Source organism: Antennarius striatus, chromosome 12 (assembly GCF_040054535.1).
Source record: "Antennarius striatus isolate MH-2024 chromosome 12, ASM4005453v1, whole genome shotgun sequence".
In the NCBI taxonomy this organism is placed as follows: domain Eukaryota; kingdom Metazoa; phylum Chordata; class Actinopteri; order Lophiiformes; family Antennariidae; genus Antennarius; species Antennarius striatus.
This window is the reverse complement of record NC_090787.1, coordinates 17,789,848-17,805,896: the sequence shown is the minus strand read 5'-3', so window position 1 is coordinate 17,805,896 and position 16,049 is coordinate 17,789,848. Positions and strand designations below refer to the sequence as shown.

General features: G+C 39.2%; 1 protein-coding gene across 10 annotated transcripts in view; it reads left to right on the top strand.

Annotated features, from left to right (window-relative positions):
* Positions 1-658: 658 nt before the first annotated feature.
* LOC137605521 (mucin-2) overlaps positions 659-16,049 on the top strand; it is a 38,093-nt gene continuing 22,702 nt past the window's right edge. For 4 of the 10 annotated variants that reach the window (XR_011037753.1, XM_068330254.1, XM_068330255.1 and 1 more), the window contains exons 1-16: positions 659-1,100; positions 5,923-5,982; positions 6,890-7,069; positions 7,182-7,250; positions 7,346-7,478; positions 8,126-8,316; positions 8,933-8,979; positions 9,561-9,609; positions 10,155-10,220; positions 10,464-10,529; positions 11,141-11,206; positions 13,110-13,175; positions 14,234-14,299; positions 15,042-15,107; positions 15,308-15,373; positions 15,578-15,655. Coding sequence is in view for 9 of the 10 variants with exons in the window: in XM_068330254.1 (XP_068186355.1) it covers positions 1,001-1,100; positions 5,923-5,982; positions 6,890-7,069; positions 7,182-7,250; positions 7,346-7,478; positions 8,126-8,316; positions 8,933-8,979; positions 9,561-9,609; positions 10,155-10,220; positions 10,464-10,529; positions 11,141-11,206; positions 13,110-13,175; positions 14,234-14,299; positions 15,042-15,107; positions 15,308-15,373; positions 15,578-15,655 (1,369 nt within the window). In the remaining variant the exon portion in view is untranslated. The remainder of the gene's footprint in view (positions 1,101-5,922; positions 5,983-6,889; positions 7,070-7,181; positions 7,251-7,345; positions 7,479-8,125; positions 8,317-8,932; positions 8,980-9,560; positions 9,610-10,154; positions 10,221-10,463; positions 10,530-11,140; positions 11,207-13,109; positions 13,176-14,233; positions 14,300-15,041; positions 15,108-15,307; positions 15,374-15,577; positions 15,656-16,049) is intronic. The other 6 variants (XM_068330245.1, XM_068330246.1, XM_068330252.1 and 3 more) reach the window with 6 other exon arrangements.

Below are 16,049 nucleotides of genomic sequence, written 5' to 3'. Positions count from 1 at the left end.
TTGTGCCCCCTGGTGTGATAGTTTAGGTAAATGAGTGAAAGAAAATAGAAAACAAGCAAGTAAGAACTAGAACCAAGGCAGTCAGAGACTGCAACATCCTGTGACACCCCTGAAGTTGCGGGATGTTGCAGTCTGTGAATTCAAAATTTTACCCTGACCTACTTTCACAGGTCAGGGTAAATCAAAGCATAGGTAAATCTAAGCACCAGCTTTGATCTATGCTCTCACTCACACTGGCCTTCTATCTTATCTGCTTCCGGAATGTACAATAGTTGAAATTTGACCTTGACCTAGTTTTCTCAAGGTCAAGGTCATCCTCTCATTTTTCATCCCCTTTGCCACCCGAGTACTGTGCGTTTTGTTTCATCTCTCTATCTGCAATGGTTGCGAAGATATTTGGTGGACTTACGGACGGACGGAAAGACGGACGGACACACAAACACTGACAATTACAATTCATCCCCTTCGTGGGATGTAACAATATTAAGCATAAAAGGGTCTCTGAGGATTGAAAGTAAACTAATTGGAGACAAACCAGACTCAACAAAAGAAAAAAGAGAAATGGCTAAAGAGCCAAAGGAGGGCTGGACAAGAAGTTTCACTCCTCTTCCAGCAAAAAAGAACATGAGATAGATAGAGACAAAATGCAAAAGAGAGGGAGAGATGAGGGAGGGTAATGGGAGTGGTTGTGTTTGCTGTATATATCCCCTACTTCCATTATAGGGCTATAGAAGGTGCAGGAGCAGCCTGCTGCACTCAGTCCGGTCCAGTGTGCTGCACCAGCACTGAGGAGCTCAAAGAAGCGGTCTAGCCCCTTTTGGACACACCCCACCCGACTCCAGCAGCAGCAGCACACCCGACTCAACCTGTTGCAGAAGATTTATTCAACCAGCGTCATGTTTCTGTCTTAATCCTGCTGCAAGATCTCTAAACTGGATTGATCTTGTTTCACAGCCAGTTAGTCAGCTCTGAGACTCAGAGCCGACCATCAACGCCACTAATGATGAGGATGCATTCAAGCGGCTTTCTTTTCTTAGTCCTCATGGCCTTTATCTCTGGGATTGTTCTCTCTGGGCCCTTAAGTTCTCGCAGAACCAGAGGTAGGTGATATCTGCACCTATGTTGTCCACACCAGGAGACACTGGTGACTCCCTGTGTTGCTCAGTCTACTGTCTGGTATTCCAGATGTTCAATGCTTCTGGATGACACTGGCTCAGTAATGCATTGATGGGTTTAATATGGTTATTCTCTGCACCCTGCCAAATGCATGCTGGGATATGCTTTGAAAGACAATTAGTAAGTTGGGTATTTGCAGCAATAATAACTGAATATTGAGAGACAGATGTACAGAAATCTATGTAGTGATTAAAAGTAATTAAATGTTTTTCCTAAGATATCTTTCCTTCTTTTATATTGTTCTGATATACAGTTATTACCAGATTCAGTTGTGATTATTAAAATATGGCTCTACTGTAGCTCCACCACGTGTTCCTCACAAACTGTACTGAGAAAAAGCACAGTCTACTGTTGAGGATGTGTTCTTCAGAGAAATTCAAAATTCAAAATTCAGTGATTTCAGAAAGAAAGTTGATTCTTTGAACTACGACTCATAAGCACTGACTGAAATTGACTGTTTTGTTTCTACTGTGTATTGTGTATTACTGTAAGGGCTTTGACATAATTAATATTTTGTTCATGGTTTTGTTATGATGTGAACCACAAACCTTCATGGAGCTGCTTGCCAGCCTTTCAAACTGTTTTGATTAGAAACCAGTGCATTATGGTCCCTGTTGTTCATCTGGTTCTCCTGACAACCAGGCGAGCAGACACAGCGACACAGCCCAGTTACTGCTCCCAAGTCATAATGACTGAGTTTCCAGTGTGAGGGTCAGCCTGATGCAATAATGTGACCACCATTAGAAAAATTTGATGTTTATAAGTTGGCCAATTATTTTACTAACTTCCTCAGGCCGGGTACGTTCTCTCATGTTTTATATTAGCGCTCTTATTTATCCTAGCACCTGAAGAGGAGGGCAGTAGACGTATAATTTCTGGCATCTCCAAATTGTTTCCTGAACAAATATGGAAAAAAACCACAACATCTTTCCATCGTAACCCAGCATATAATTATTTGAATGCTTTTGTTTAAAGCTTGAAGAGAACCAGTGTCAGAGCACCCAGACCTCTCACTCCCACAAACAGCGATTCTCCATCATGCCACAAATGAAAGCTAAACGAGTGTGTTATAACGTAATGAGCCCCTTCTGTCCAATTAGGGTATTCATGACGTTCTTGGAAAACAAAGTTTCCATAAACATCATGCATATTTACCATATTTTATTATTCTCTCTCTCTCTCTCTCTCTCTCTCTCTCTCTCTCTCTCTCTCTCTCTCTCTCTCTCTCACACACACACACACACACACACACACAACAATCACATACAACACACGCACACATGCACGCACGCACGCACACACGCATGCACACATGCACGCATGCACGCACGCACACACACACACACACACACACACACACACACACACACAGACATGCTGTTTAGTGAATCAGAGTTTAGTGCCCTTTGAAGATGCTCAGACAGGAGAGTAAGACCTCAGCATCCATGACGTTTTCAAATCAGACCCTGGTTTGTTCTTCTCAAGGGTTTTATTTTCCCTTAAATGTTTTTCTCCTCTACTTGGATTAAATAAATATATATAAATCTGAACGACTTATAATAAAATAAATAATTTGCCATGACGCAAATGTGAGACAATATATGGCCTGGAACATGCTGCTAAGCCAAGCAAAACAATTCCACATAACATTCAAACACTGATGAGAGAGAAACATTACATGTGAGAGGAAGAAGAGAGGAACGTAGAGGTTTGCATTGAAGAACAAGACAAATTTAAAGCACCTTGTAATTTAAAAGAGGATCAGGGTTAATACAAAGATAACTGCTGACCCATATGGGACGGCAGAAATAGACTGAAGCAGAAGTATGATATGGAGGAGTGCCAGATGGGAAGGAAAACATCTGTTGAATCTGGCAAAGAGGATAAATGTTGTGAAAGAAGAAGGTCAGAATTTTAACAAAAGCGGTTAACAAATGCGGGAGTGTAAACCCGGGCAAATCTCCCTAACGCTGGGCTGCAAGGTGAAGGTGAAGCATCAGATAGCATCCTGAGTTAGTCCAGAGTTACTTTTGGCCAGGTCAGATGTCATTTGCTCATGACCTAATTTAGTTTATACCATCTGTGCTCTAGCTAATGCAAGGTGCAGAGACGTTTTCACACTTAATTTCTTCAAATAAATGTGACTGTTTTACAAGACGGCCGTAAAACATCTGTTTCTGGGTTCGTGGTGCAGGAAACCAAGATTCCCTTGCTCCTCTCCTCTTCCAGGACGGACACCTAAGAGGCTGGAATACTAACTGCACTAAAGGCACCATGCATGCAAAAGCAAGATAATTGTGTGCAACAGAAAACGTTTGAACTGCAGTCAGTTTTAATGACCTCTATAGATGTGAATTTGTGGAATAAATTGAGTTTGTTTTGGGTGTTTTGCAGTCTGAGGAGCTCAGCTGTGATGTGCAGCTGCTCAAGGCCAACCAGCATTACTTCATTATTCTGTGTAACTTTCATCCACCAAATCTACCACAGTCATTTCAACAGAGTGGAAAAGTTCTTTTCCATTACATATTTTGAAACCAAAACAATCCTTGTGGCCGCTGTCCAAGATTTTTTTTTCTTCTTTCTGTTCAGACGTTGTTTCAGCTATTTCTGGTTCACTAGTTCACACATCAGAATGCGTGGAAAAGTCTTGTGATGATCTCAAGTTTATTTTCATTTTAACCATGAGCGTAGAGACAGAGGCTTTGATGTTGTCAGGCTGTAAGTCAGTTGTTGATGTTAAACTTCGCACGTTGCACAGATATATACACGTTTTTAATTTTCAAAAAAACAAACACACATAAAAATATCATGTTGCTCTGCAGTTTAAAGTGAAAAGAGCGTGTTATGGTGACAACCCCATTAACCCACTCCCTCTCCCAGAGGGTCGTTAATCACTGCTGATGATCCCAGATAGCTGCTCTGCTCAGCCAAACGCTGACTTTACAGTTTAAAGGCGTTTCTTCTTCTCAGGCCAGCTGGATTAGAGCCTCTTGCAATTAATCTCAAACAGAGTGATTGGTGAAGTATCGGTGACGTGTTTATCAAATGATTTGTGAATGGCAAACTCTGACTTGTTTATTGACTCACTCCCTGTATTCTGGTTCTGACGACTTGTTCATGTTCTCTCCATAAGAGGGTAAACTGCTTATGTCATGATAATGAACCTGAAACAGTTATGGAAATTAGATTAAAAGTATATTATGTAGGTCTGGAAGAACTATGGTCTGCATACATGTAAAATATACACAAATACATATGTATTTGTATAAGAGACTCAGGTATACTTTACACAACAAATACTTTGGACATGCTTATTACAATTTCATCCTAGTAGCCATGCATGGACAGAATAATTGTGTTATTCTGGGGTGTTCATTTAGAAAACCATGATTTTCCACATTATTCGTGGATGTAAACCAACAAACATGACTTTGCAGCTCAGCTGGATTTTTTTTTAATCAAGTTTTCCTCTGCAGATGATTAATTATTGGAACTGAGTGACTGGATCCTTTCCTGAAACTTTACTTATTTTACTATGGAAATACTGATAATTCCTAACAGTCCCAAAACAGTGTGTGGCCCGAGTGGTGCAGCTTTGGACAGGTTGTTGTGGGTCTGAGCCAGTGTTTGCTTGTACTGGGGTTCAAAATGCACTCCCAGAAGTTTCCCCTCCCTTTGAGCCAATTCCATTTGTGCTTCATTGGAAATATTGATGATAGAATAAAAGCTATTGCATTTTTGATGGGAAACACATAGCTTGGAAAGCGTGACAGTGTTTTTCAATTCAGGGCTTCCCCCTCTTTCACTGTCAGAGCCTGTTTTGGTGTTTGGAAGCCACAGGCAATATTCAACCCACAATGTTCCATTATTTCATTTAATACTGAAATATGAGTCAGGGACATGGGTTCTGAGGCGTATTGCACAAGTCACAATCCCAGGAGAAAGTCCATTTAATCTGGCAAAAATTGAAATTTGATATGTTTTTAAGTGTAACCAAACTGATAAATTTGCACAAATTGATTGACTAGAATAATGAATGCACTTTAATCCCTCCCATCACTGTACACCATTCTGAGAATTCACTAGTGTGGATATTTATTATTTTACGGGAGCAGTGGCCAAGTGTCAGTGACTTTGAGTCCAGCAACACTCAGCTAGGATTTCTATCATTTAGTAGCACGTGTGCTAAACACACACAAATACACACACACACACATGTTGGCCAAGTGTTCCTTCCAGTCACAACTTTGGATGCAGTTCACTTCAAGTAAAAGTATGAAACTCATTGAAGACGACCTATGATGCACTCCTTTCATTTAAGAATACCATTTTGCCAAGCAGCTCTGTGCAATGTCTCACCAAGACCTCAGATCAAGTTAAGTATTCATAGTTGTTTTGACCTATAAAAACCAGCTCATCTGAAACCTCTGCTGTCTGTGCCTCATTATGACTCAATGTTTGAGGCTTGTACAAATATCTGTCCCCAAACTCTACTGATTGGAGAGGCATTATGAATAATGCACTTCTGCCAGGAAATATGCAGGTTCTTGAAAAGTAAAGCCAACACGTGCGAGTGTGTGTGTGTGTGTGTGTGTGTGTGTGTGTGTGTGTGTGTGTGTGTGTGTGTGTGTGTGTGTGTGTGTGTGTGTGTGTGCGTTACCAACAGAAAGACATATATATATTTATAAAAACTATTGTTTATGTGTCAGTATTCCTTGTCCAACCTGTCCATCTTTTTTCCTTCAGGTTCTGATCTACAGACAGAACAACAAACAAAATGTTTAGCATCAGCTCTCTTGAGCCCATGTAATAATAATCTTTATTTTTTACTTCACTTCACTTCACCTCGTCACAACCTGTCTCCATCATTACATTGTGAATAACGAGACTGTTTTGAAGCTGCTTACTTTCACCCGTTATAGACTAACCTGTTCATCTGTGGAATGTCTATTGTTACTGTTGACTCTGTCACATCTTGTCTAAAATGTGTTGCTGGCAACATTTGCAAATTCAAGATGGTGCTGATGAGGGAAAACAATAAGTAACTAAATAATAAACAAGAATATAACAACTGTCTTTGGAATGTTTTCAATTTAGCATATTCAAGAAATCCTCAACCAATGACCACAGTCAGTTTCATATGGATTTTTGAAAGTGTCTCAACTCAACTTTTTTTTGGAATCTTTGTTTAAGAAAAGAAAATGATGTACTGTATTTCAGAGCGCAGACTGACTAGTCGTACAAACGCTTGATCCTGTAAGTGGGTGACCTCTGTACTACCTGAGCCAGTTTCACAAAGGATTACTCTGAGTTGTACCTACTTTATATTAATTATTATTATTATTATTATTATTATTATTATTATTATTATTATTATTATTATTATTGAGTGTTTCCTGTGTTTTTATTACATTATTTTTATATATGGATTGCTGTTATATACATTCATCTTTACTTTGTGTAATATATATTCACATCTTCCATTTATTTGGAACTTAATTTATATACTATTAAATCCCATCTCTTGTATAATACCTGCATGAAAAAGTATATATGTGTTCTATTTAAAGCCATTATAAACTTTGTGACTAACCTTCCCTCAACACAACACATTTTTAGTCCTCTTCACCTGTGTGTCATCAGTGTGGCGATGTTCTCAACAGAACACGTTTGAATGTTTGATGGAACATCGTGTCATCTACTGTCTCTCCAGTGAGACGTCAGAATATGAAAGTGCGTATCAACGCCACAGGAGACACCATCGTGATGAAGTTTTTACATCCTGATGCTGACACCAAACTTGAAGGCTACATTCTAGGTTATGGCAGCAGTTTGTTCTCCAAACAATTCATTCAGCTGCCTGAGAATGGAGAACCATACGAAAGTGAGATGGGTAAGAAAGTCTGTACACATCACCATCTTCTTAGTTATGACTAAACAAAGGATAAAAAAAATCAGCAGGACCTCAGATCTATACATTCCAGATCACTGTTTTCTGTGTTTAGATGCTGAGCCAAAATACCTTATAGCTGTCCGAGCCATGCCAAACAATGAGGTGAAGAGGCAGTGCACAGGTAATCCGACTACAAACACTAAAAAAATATGGTAAAAGTATCACTCAATTAAGCATGAGCAACTGGGAGGTAAAATAATATGTTAATTTGTTCAGGTAAAGTGGAACTGGAGAAACCACTTCACTTGGTCATCGGGTCGGTAACCCCTACTTCTGTCCTCCTGTCCTGGGGGAGTGTGCTGAAAACCCCCTATGAAGGCAATATCATGAACGACTGTCTTGAGGATGGGTGAGCTCACTATTTTACGGTCATGTACGACAACAGTAAGATGGTCAAATGCTGATATCTTTAAATGTTTTCAAAAGTCTTTCACTCTCACATGACTTATTGCAAATTCTGCAATAATGATCCTGCAAGTCAATGACTTGACAGTGCAAAATAGAGACACAGTATCTGAGACTGAGATAATTAGAGATGCATGTAGAGCTGCTTCCTGCAGGCAACTCAAGCACACTTCAAATATACATGCTCACACACATTCATTCAATTAAGCAGGATTTTACAAAAACAGACAAGTGGATTTTTGTGAGAATTGTTTGAAAGGAAGAACCAGGTTTCTTTAACATTGACAGATTTTGAAAAACTGTTCAGTCATATTGAAACCAAGCAAGGATTAAAAAATGAAACATAGTATAAGGATTAGGTACTGTATGTAGTGAGGAGAACAAACATAAGGATTTTTTGATTATTTTTGTTTCTTAATTAGAGATAAAGAGCTTGTCTGGCTCTGGTTGAGGTATCCTCAGCCTAAAGCCTACTGAGTTTATAATGACTGTTCCTCTTTCAGGACGATACATTGTGACTCATATCTGTAAAAGTTAACAAATAATCAAACTAATCACAAAACCATTGTTTCTTTTGCTTCTTTTCCTCAGTCACTACACTGTTCGTTATCGTGAAAAGAACAGGAAGTGGAACTACCAGACTTGCCCAACTAGCGACACGGTCATCGATAATCTGAAGCCAAATGGACTCTATGAGTTTGGTGTCCAGTCCAACACTAAGGATGGCTCTGGAAAGTGGAGCAAGCCTGTCATTCACAATATCAGCAGAGCAGGAATAGATGGTAAATACCATGCAACAACTAAAACAGTCAAAATAGAGGTGTGACATTTGTTTACATGAACATGCCGTCTCAAATCAAGTTTCATGACTCAAGTATAAATACGATTCATGGAAAAAAGGCCAAATTATTGCTACCAGCACCTACAAGGCACTCTCTAGCCTTCAGAATAAACATATTCCTAGTTTTCAATATCTCCACCACGGGGGTTGGGTTTGTTACCCATTTCCATTGAATGAATAGTCAGACAGTGAAAGTAATGACTGCTGGACTGACTCCCACAAATGTTGGAACAACGGTTCAGAGACTAGGACAGAACCCCTGGAATTTTCTAATGAATCTGGACACAATTTTTATAACTTTCACTAAAAATCCAAGAAGGGGCTGTTTTCACTATTTTCTGTAATTACAGAAAAACTACTGAACAGATTTTGGCAGGGTTGGTCATAGGCTAAGCAGACCAGTGTAGAATCTTGAAGGTATAAGCTTTCAGCTGGATTTTCCACGTAATTTTATGTGACAACATAATGGAGGATGATGATTCCAGGGGCTATGATGATTTCACCTGTAAATACTGTCATCGCTGATTTCTTCCCTGATTTTTGTGTTGTGTTTCTAGAGAAGACCATCAAAAAAATCTTTAAGTGTCCCAACAACACACCTATGGTATGTATTTATATGCATATACATATATAATATTTCTTAACAATAATGTAAATATCATATTATGAATTTGTTGTAAAAGTTGTTTTACTTGACAATCTTAATGTACTTGTATAAGGCTACAGAGATTTCAAATATGCTTCCAGTCCATCTAATTAGTATTTTTTCGGAACAGGGTTTATAATGGAGTCCATATTGTGCATTTAAGAGAGTGAACTTGTGTGATTGTCAGGATTGTTGCCTAATTTTCCATCTAACTGCTTAATGGAAATAGCAACATTGATTCAAAGGCGGACCCTGCCAAAAGAGCAGTCTGTAACTACATCTGAAATGGAAAAAAAGAGGTGACAGGAGAAAACTGAAATGGAGTGCAGAGTAGAATGGTGGCACTGATTTAGACAGCTTATGTGACATGTCACTGCTTCATACTTCTGGAACATCACAACTGTTGAGAATCAACAACATTTTTCTTTTCATAGACAAAAGGAAAGGGAGTCTGGAGGCAGATTACCAATACAACCACTTTCTGTAAATATTTTTAAGACTAATTCCTTCTCATTGTCTTTTTGTTTTTCATGTTTCAGAAACCTTTAACACCGGGTCCTCGCTCTTTACCACCTCTGCCCCCTGAAGGTAAGGTAATATGGACAAACTGCACCAAATAAACATCAAATGTATGCTTCATAATATACTACGATTTATTGCCTTTTAGAAGTCTTTTTCAGGATTTCTGCTGTAAAACTCAGGGCTGACAGAGTTTCTATTATCAGTTGTGTAAAGAATCTGTCCATAAGAACAGGTTTGCACAAAAGGTATGCACAAAGCTATAATTGAGCTACAGTGAGTGTAGCTACTGGTGACAAAACTCAAAAAATTTTATCAACCGATTCTTTTGTTCCATTAATTTAACTGAAAGTGTTAAAATTCTCTGGCTACTACCTCAACAGATTTGATCCACCGTTGAATGTTTTCACTCTAAAAATATTTTGTAGACCACATAAGAGCTAAAAAGACACAAACATCAGGTGAAATTATTTTGAAGAACAGAACTCAGTGCTTATGGGGAACTGGTTCTTGAAGATAACTCCCAACAACTCTTTGTTTTTCCAGAATAGGGTGAAATCTTATACTGTACATGACTCTTTTGACTAATATCTACCCTCCCTTGTCCTTTTCAGTTCACCATAACAAGACCCAGGCCAGACTGCCCCTCTCCAAATCTATATCACCAAAGACAACCCTTGGTAATGAATTTTCACCAGGGCAAAAAGCTCAATGAAAAACTCCCAAAAAATATGGTACACTACCCAGGAACTAAATAGACACGTATATCAGGTGACATAAGTTTTGGAGAACAAAACCAATTTTTCTGCTCTCGAACAAATTCATGACCATAACTCTTTTCCACAACTCTATTTTTCAGGAATAAAAGGACATCTTATATGTTACTCTTTTGACTTACATGTCTCTTCCCTTGTCCGTGTCAGTTCATCGTAACAAGACCCAACCCAGACTGCCCCTCTCCAAGTCTATATTACCAAAGACAACTCTTGGTAATGAATTTTCTGACACTTAATGTTTTCCCTAGAGCAAAAGGTTCAGTGAAAAACCTTTTTTGCCAGGAACTAAAAAGACACCTTGAGATACGGGTTTAGTTTATTCCGTGACCGCGCTCATAAGTCAAGCAACTTTAAAATAACTAAAATCATTTTAATTCATTACAAACTAGCAAAAAAGTTCCCTATCACCTCAGAATTATGGAAGAAAACATATTTTTTATCAACCAATAGACATGCAGACTTTCTTCTGCATAATAAATTATATATGTTACGTAAACAATGATAAAATATGAACGGGGGGTTCATACTTTACCACCCCCCAAAAGTCGCATGAACACACGAGCTATGTCTTTACTCCGTGAAATAGAACGTGATCCGGTCTCAGCTGATGTTGTATCCATCTGCCAACCAATGGCTTGTATCTCGGAGGCGGTAAAGGCTTGTATCTCAAAAGATTTGTTTGTTGAGCAGCTCGTATCTCAAGGTACTCAGTGCTGTTCTGGAACATGTTCATGACCATAATTCTTTTCCACAACTCCTTGTCTGGAAAGAAATCTTATATGTTATTCTTTTGACTTACATTTCTCATCCTTTGTCCTTTTCAGTTCACCATAACAAGACCAAGGCCAGACTGCCCCTTTCCAAGACCATGTCCCCCAAGACAACCCTTGGTAATGAAATTTCCGAGACTTATTGTTTTCAGCAGGGCAAAAAGTTCAGTGAAAAAAATTCCTAAACATTTTGTGCACTACCTAGGAACTAAAAAGACACAGTACAGTAGTACATTGAGATATGACTTTAATTCATTCTGTGACTGTGTTCGTAAGTTAAACAAATCATAACTCAAACTAATTGTCCATAAATCCATCCATTATCTTATCACTGCTTTTTTTGATGTCGCGGGTCATGGGCACCTGGAGCCTATCCAAGCTGGTTTAGGGCGTGAGTTGGGGGAAACTCCGGGCGCGGGTCCAGTGCACCGGGGATCCACACCGAGACACAGACAACCACGCACGCACACACTAATACATACGGTCAATTTGGGACTGGTCAGCTCACCTGGAGTGCATGTTTTTGGAGGTGGGAGGAAGCCAGAGAACCCGGAGAGAACCCTGACAGACATGGGGAGAACATGTAAACTCTGCAGAGCGGGACACAAACCCAGAACTGCCTTGCTGTGCGGTGACAGCGCTACCCACTGCACCCTAATGTAATTGTCCCCATTTAAAATAACTAAAATCAAGCCTTACAACCCACAAAATTATGAAAGAAAACACATTTTTATCAATCATGGGACATGCATACTTTACCTGTGCATAATTGTTTATATACAGTATAAGTTACATAAACTATGTTAAACCATCACTAATCTTGCAGTAAAAGTGGATTCAGATCTCAAGTTTGACAGCCAGATCAGGGCAATAGTTTAGTCAAGCTTTTATCATTTGAGGCAGCTGGCCAAAATAAAACCAATTCTCTCGAGGCAACAGTTTGAAATAGTAATCCACGCCTTTGTCACCACTAGGCTGGACTACTGTAATGCCCTTTATGTGGGGGTTAATGCTTCCTCCATCTCCCGTCTCCAGATGGTCCAAAACGCTGCTGCACATCTTTTGACCAGCACCCGTAAACATGAGCACATTACCCCCATTTTAGCCTCACTCCACTGGCTGCCCATGCATTTTAGGATCCATTTTAAAATTCTTTTATTTACTTTTAAATCCCTAAATGTTCTTGCCCCGCCCTACCTCTCTGAGCTTCTACACCCTTACGTGCCTACTCGCTCTCTCAGGTCAGCTGATCAGCTGCTCCTGAGTGTGCCCAAAACCAAAAGGAAGCTCAGAGGGGATGGTGCCTTTGCTGTTGTAGCTCCTAAATTATGGAATAATCTGCCTCAGCAAATCAGACAGGCCTCTTCTCTGTCTGTTTTTAAATCGCTTGTGAAAACCTACCTCTTCTCCTTGGCTTTTAACACCTAGCTAGACATAGGATTTTATTTTATTTTATCTTATTTTATTGCTCTGATTGTATGGCTTTTACTTTTACCCATGTTTTATGTTTTTAATTAATTAATTTTACTTACAATATTTGAGCCATTTTGTCTTTTATCTATAATGTTTTTATTATTCGTCTATACAACACTTTGGTTGACTGTGGTTGTTGTAAAGTGCTTAACAAATAAAGTTGGATTGGATTGGATAAACTATATTTAAGTATAAAAAGGAGTGAAAAAGTCATGGGTAAACACAAATATGTCTTTACCCCATGCACAAGAATGAAATCCGGTCTCAGCTGATGTTGTATCCATCCACCAATAAGCAGTGGTGTCCTGACGCTTGTATCTCAAATTTTAGCTCATATGTCAAACAAAAACATGGACGGAGAGAAGGCTTGTATTTCAAAAACTTCATTTGTTGAACAGCTTGTAACTGAAGGCACTACTGTATATTAATGCTGTTCTGGAAAAAGGTTCATGACTATTAGTCTTTTACACAACTCTGTTTTTTCGGGAATAAGAGAAAAACTTATATGTTACTCTTTTGGCTTACATTTGTCGTCCCTTGTCCTTTTCAGTTAACCCTAACAAAACCCAGGCCAGACTGCCCCTCTCCAAGACCATTTACCCCAAGACAACTCTTGGTAATGAAATGTCCAAGACTTAATGTTTTCAGCAGGGCAAAAAATTCAGTGAAAAACTCTCATGACATTTTGTGCACTACCTAGGAACTAAAAAGACACATACAGTAGTACCTTGAGATATGACTTTAATTCATTCTGTGACTGTGTTCGTAAGTCAAACAAATCATAACTCAAACTAATTGTCCATAAATCCATCCATTTTCTTATCACTGCTTTATTCGCTGTCGCGGGTCATGGGGAGCTGGAGCCTATCCCAGCTGGTTTAGGGCGTGAGGTGGGGGAAACTCCGGGCGTGAGTCCAGTGCACCGGGGAGCCACACAGAGACACAGACCACGCAGGCACACACTAATACCTACGGTCAATTTGGAACTGGCCAATTCACCTGGAGTGCATGTTTTTGGAGGTGGCAGGAAGCCAGAGAACCCGGAGAGAACCCACACAGACATGGTAAGAACATGCAAACTCCTCACAGAGTGGGACATGAGCCCAGAACCACCTTGCTGTGTAGCAACAATGCTACCCACTGCGCCATAAACTAATTGTCCCCACTGAAGATAACTAAAATCATTTAAATCCATTTAAAAGCCTTTAAACCCACAAAATTATGAAAGAAAACACATTTTTATCAACCAATAGACATGCATACTTTACCTGTGCATAATTATTTTTATAAAAGTTACATAAACTGTGTCAAAGTATGAAATGAAGCGCAAAAGTAATGGGAACACACAAATATGTCATACTCCACTTTCGAGAATGAGATCTGGTCTCAGCTGATGTTGTATCCATCCACCAATAAGCAATGGTGTCCTGACGCTTGTATCTCAAATTTGAGCTCATTTGTTAAACAAAAATATGGACGGAGAAAAGACTTGTATGTCAAAAACTTCATATGTTGAACAGCTTGTAACTCAAGGTACTATTGTATATCAGTGCTGTTCTGGAAAAAGGTTCATGACCATTAGTCTTTTAGACAACTGTTTTTTCAAGAATAGGGAAAAGGGAATCTTATATATTACTCTTTTGACTTACATTTGTCCTCTCTTGTCCTTTTCAGTTCACCCTAACAAGACCCAGGCCAGACTGCCCCTCTCCAAGACCATTTCCCCCAAGACAACTCTTGGTAATGAAATGTCCAAGACTTAATGTTTTCAGCAGGGCAAAAAATTCAGTGACAAACTTTCAAAACATTTTGTACCCTACCTAGGAACTAAAAAGACACAGTACAGTAGTACCTTGAGATATGAGTTTAATTCATTCTGTGCTAAAGTCAAACAAATCGTAACTCAAACTAATTGTCCCCATTTAAAATAACAAATTATTCTAATCCATTCCAAAGCCCCAAAGCCCTCAAAATTATGAAAGAATACACATTTTAATCAACCAATAGACATGCCTGCTTTATCTGTGTATAATTATTTATATTTAAGTTACATAAAGTATGATAAAGTGTGAAACCGAGCGCAAAAGTAATGCGAACACTTGAGCCAACGTCTTTACTCCGCACACAAGAATGAGATCCGGTCTAAGCTGATGTTGTATCCATCAGCCAACATGTGGGAAAGAATAAGATGCAGTCTCAGCTGATGTTGTATCCATCCACCAATTAGCAGTTGTGTCCTGAACCTTGTATCTCAAATTTTAGCTTATATTTTGAACCAAAAATATGGATGGAGCAAAGGCTTGTATGTCAAAAATCTCATATGTCGAGCTGCTTGCATCTCAAGGTACTGCTGTATATCAGTGCAGTTCTGGTACAGGCTCATAACCATAGCTCTTTTACACAACTCTGTTTTTGCAGGAATAGGAGGAAATCTTGTATATTACTCTTTTGACTTACATTTGTCCTCCGTCGTCCTTGTCAGTTCACCATAACAAGACCCAGGCCAGACTGCCACTCTCCAAGACTATATCACCCAAGACAACCCTTGGTAATGAATTTTTTGACAGTAGCTCATTTGTTTTCACCAGGGTGAAAAGCTCAGTCAAAAACTCCTGATGAACAAAACCCATTGTGCTGTTTTCGAACAGGTTCATGACCGTAACTCTTCTCCATGACTCTTTGATTTTCAGGAAGAGGAGGACATCTTAAATGTTACTCTTTTGACTTAAATCTCTCCTCCCTTGTCAGTTCACCATAACAGGACCCAGGGCAGACTGCCCCTCTCCAAGACCATATCCTCAAAGACAACATTTGGTAATGACTTTTCTGACCTGAAGTTGAGTTCAGAGGTCAGAAAAAATACTCTTGACCTGCATCTGACTGCTTGTCCTAACATCTCTCTAACTGTCCTGCACATCTTAGCTATTTTGTTTACTGTATGCATAACATTTCTTTAGATTTTATAAGACATGTTGTGACACATTCCTCAAGGTCTACTAAATACATTATATTTCTCAGCTTCCACCACAACTACTAGACAGGAATCTATGTCGACCCCTGGACCCACACCGCCTGTGGTCACCAATCAGCCAATCGGTAAACAGTGAATTATAGTTCTTTTTTAAAAAAACCTTTGTGGCTCTCATTTTGACTGTATGCAGTAATAAACTTGGCAGACTCCAAATGAGGGGCTGTCAATGCTTTACAGCAACCTTTATGATAAGTGCATGAACAAGACTGGCATGCTCTGATTGAGGGCAATTGATGTGGAACCAATGTCAGCTGTTTGGTCTGTAATTGGCGCAATGTTGGTTACCTTGGCTGGATGGCATTGGAGTTAAAAAAAAGGCTTACTGAAATTTATAATGATGGTCTCATGGTTCTGTTGTGGGCCCGACAGTTTTACAGTGGATTATTTGCAAAATATAATTGACATAATTGAAGTAAAAATGAGTTTAGAAAGAATGTGATGAGCAACTTGTCAGGTCTT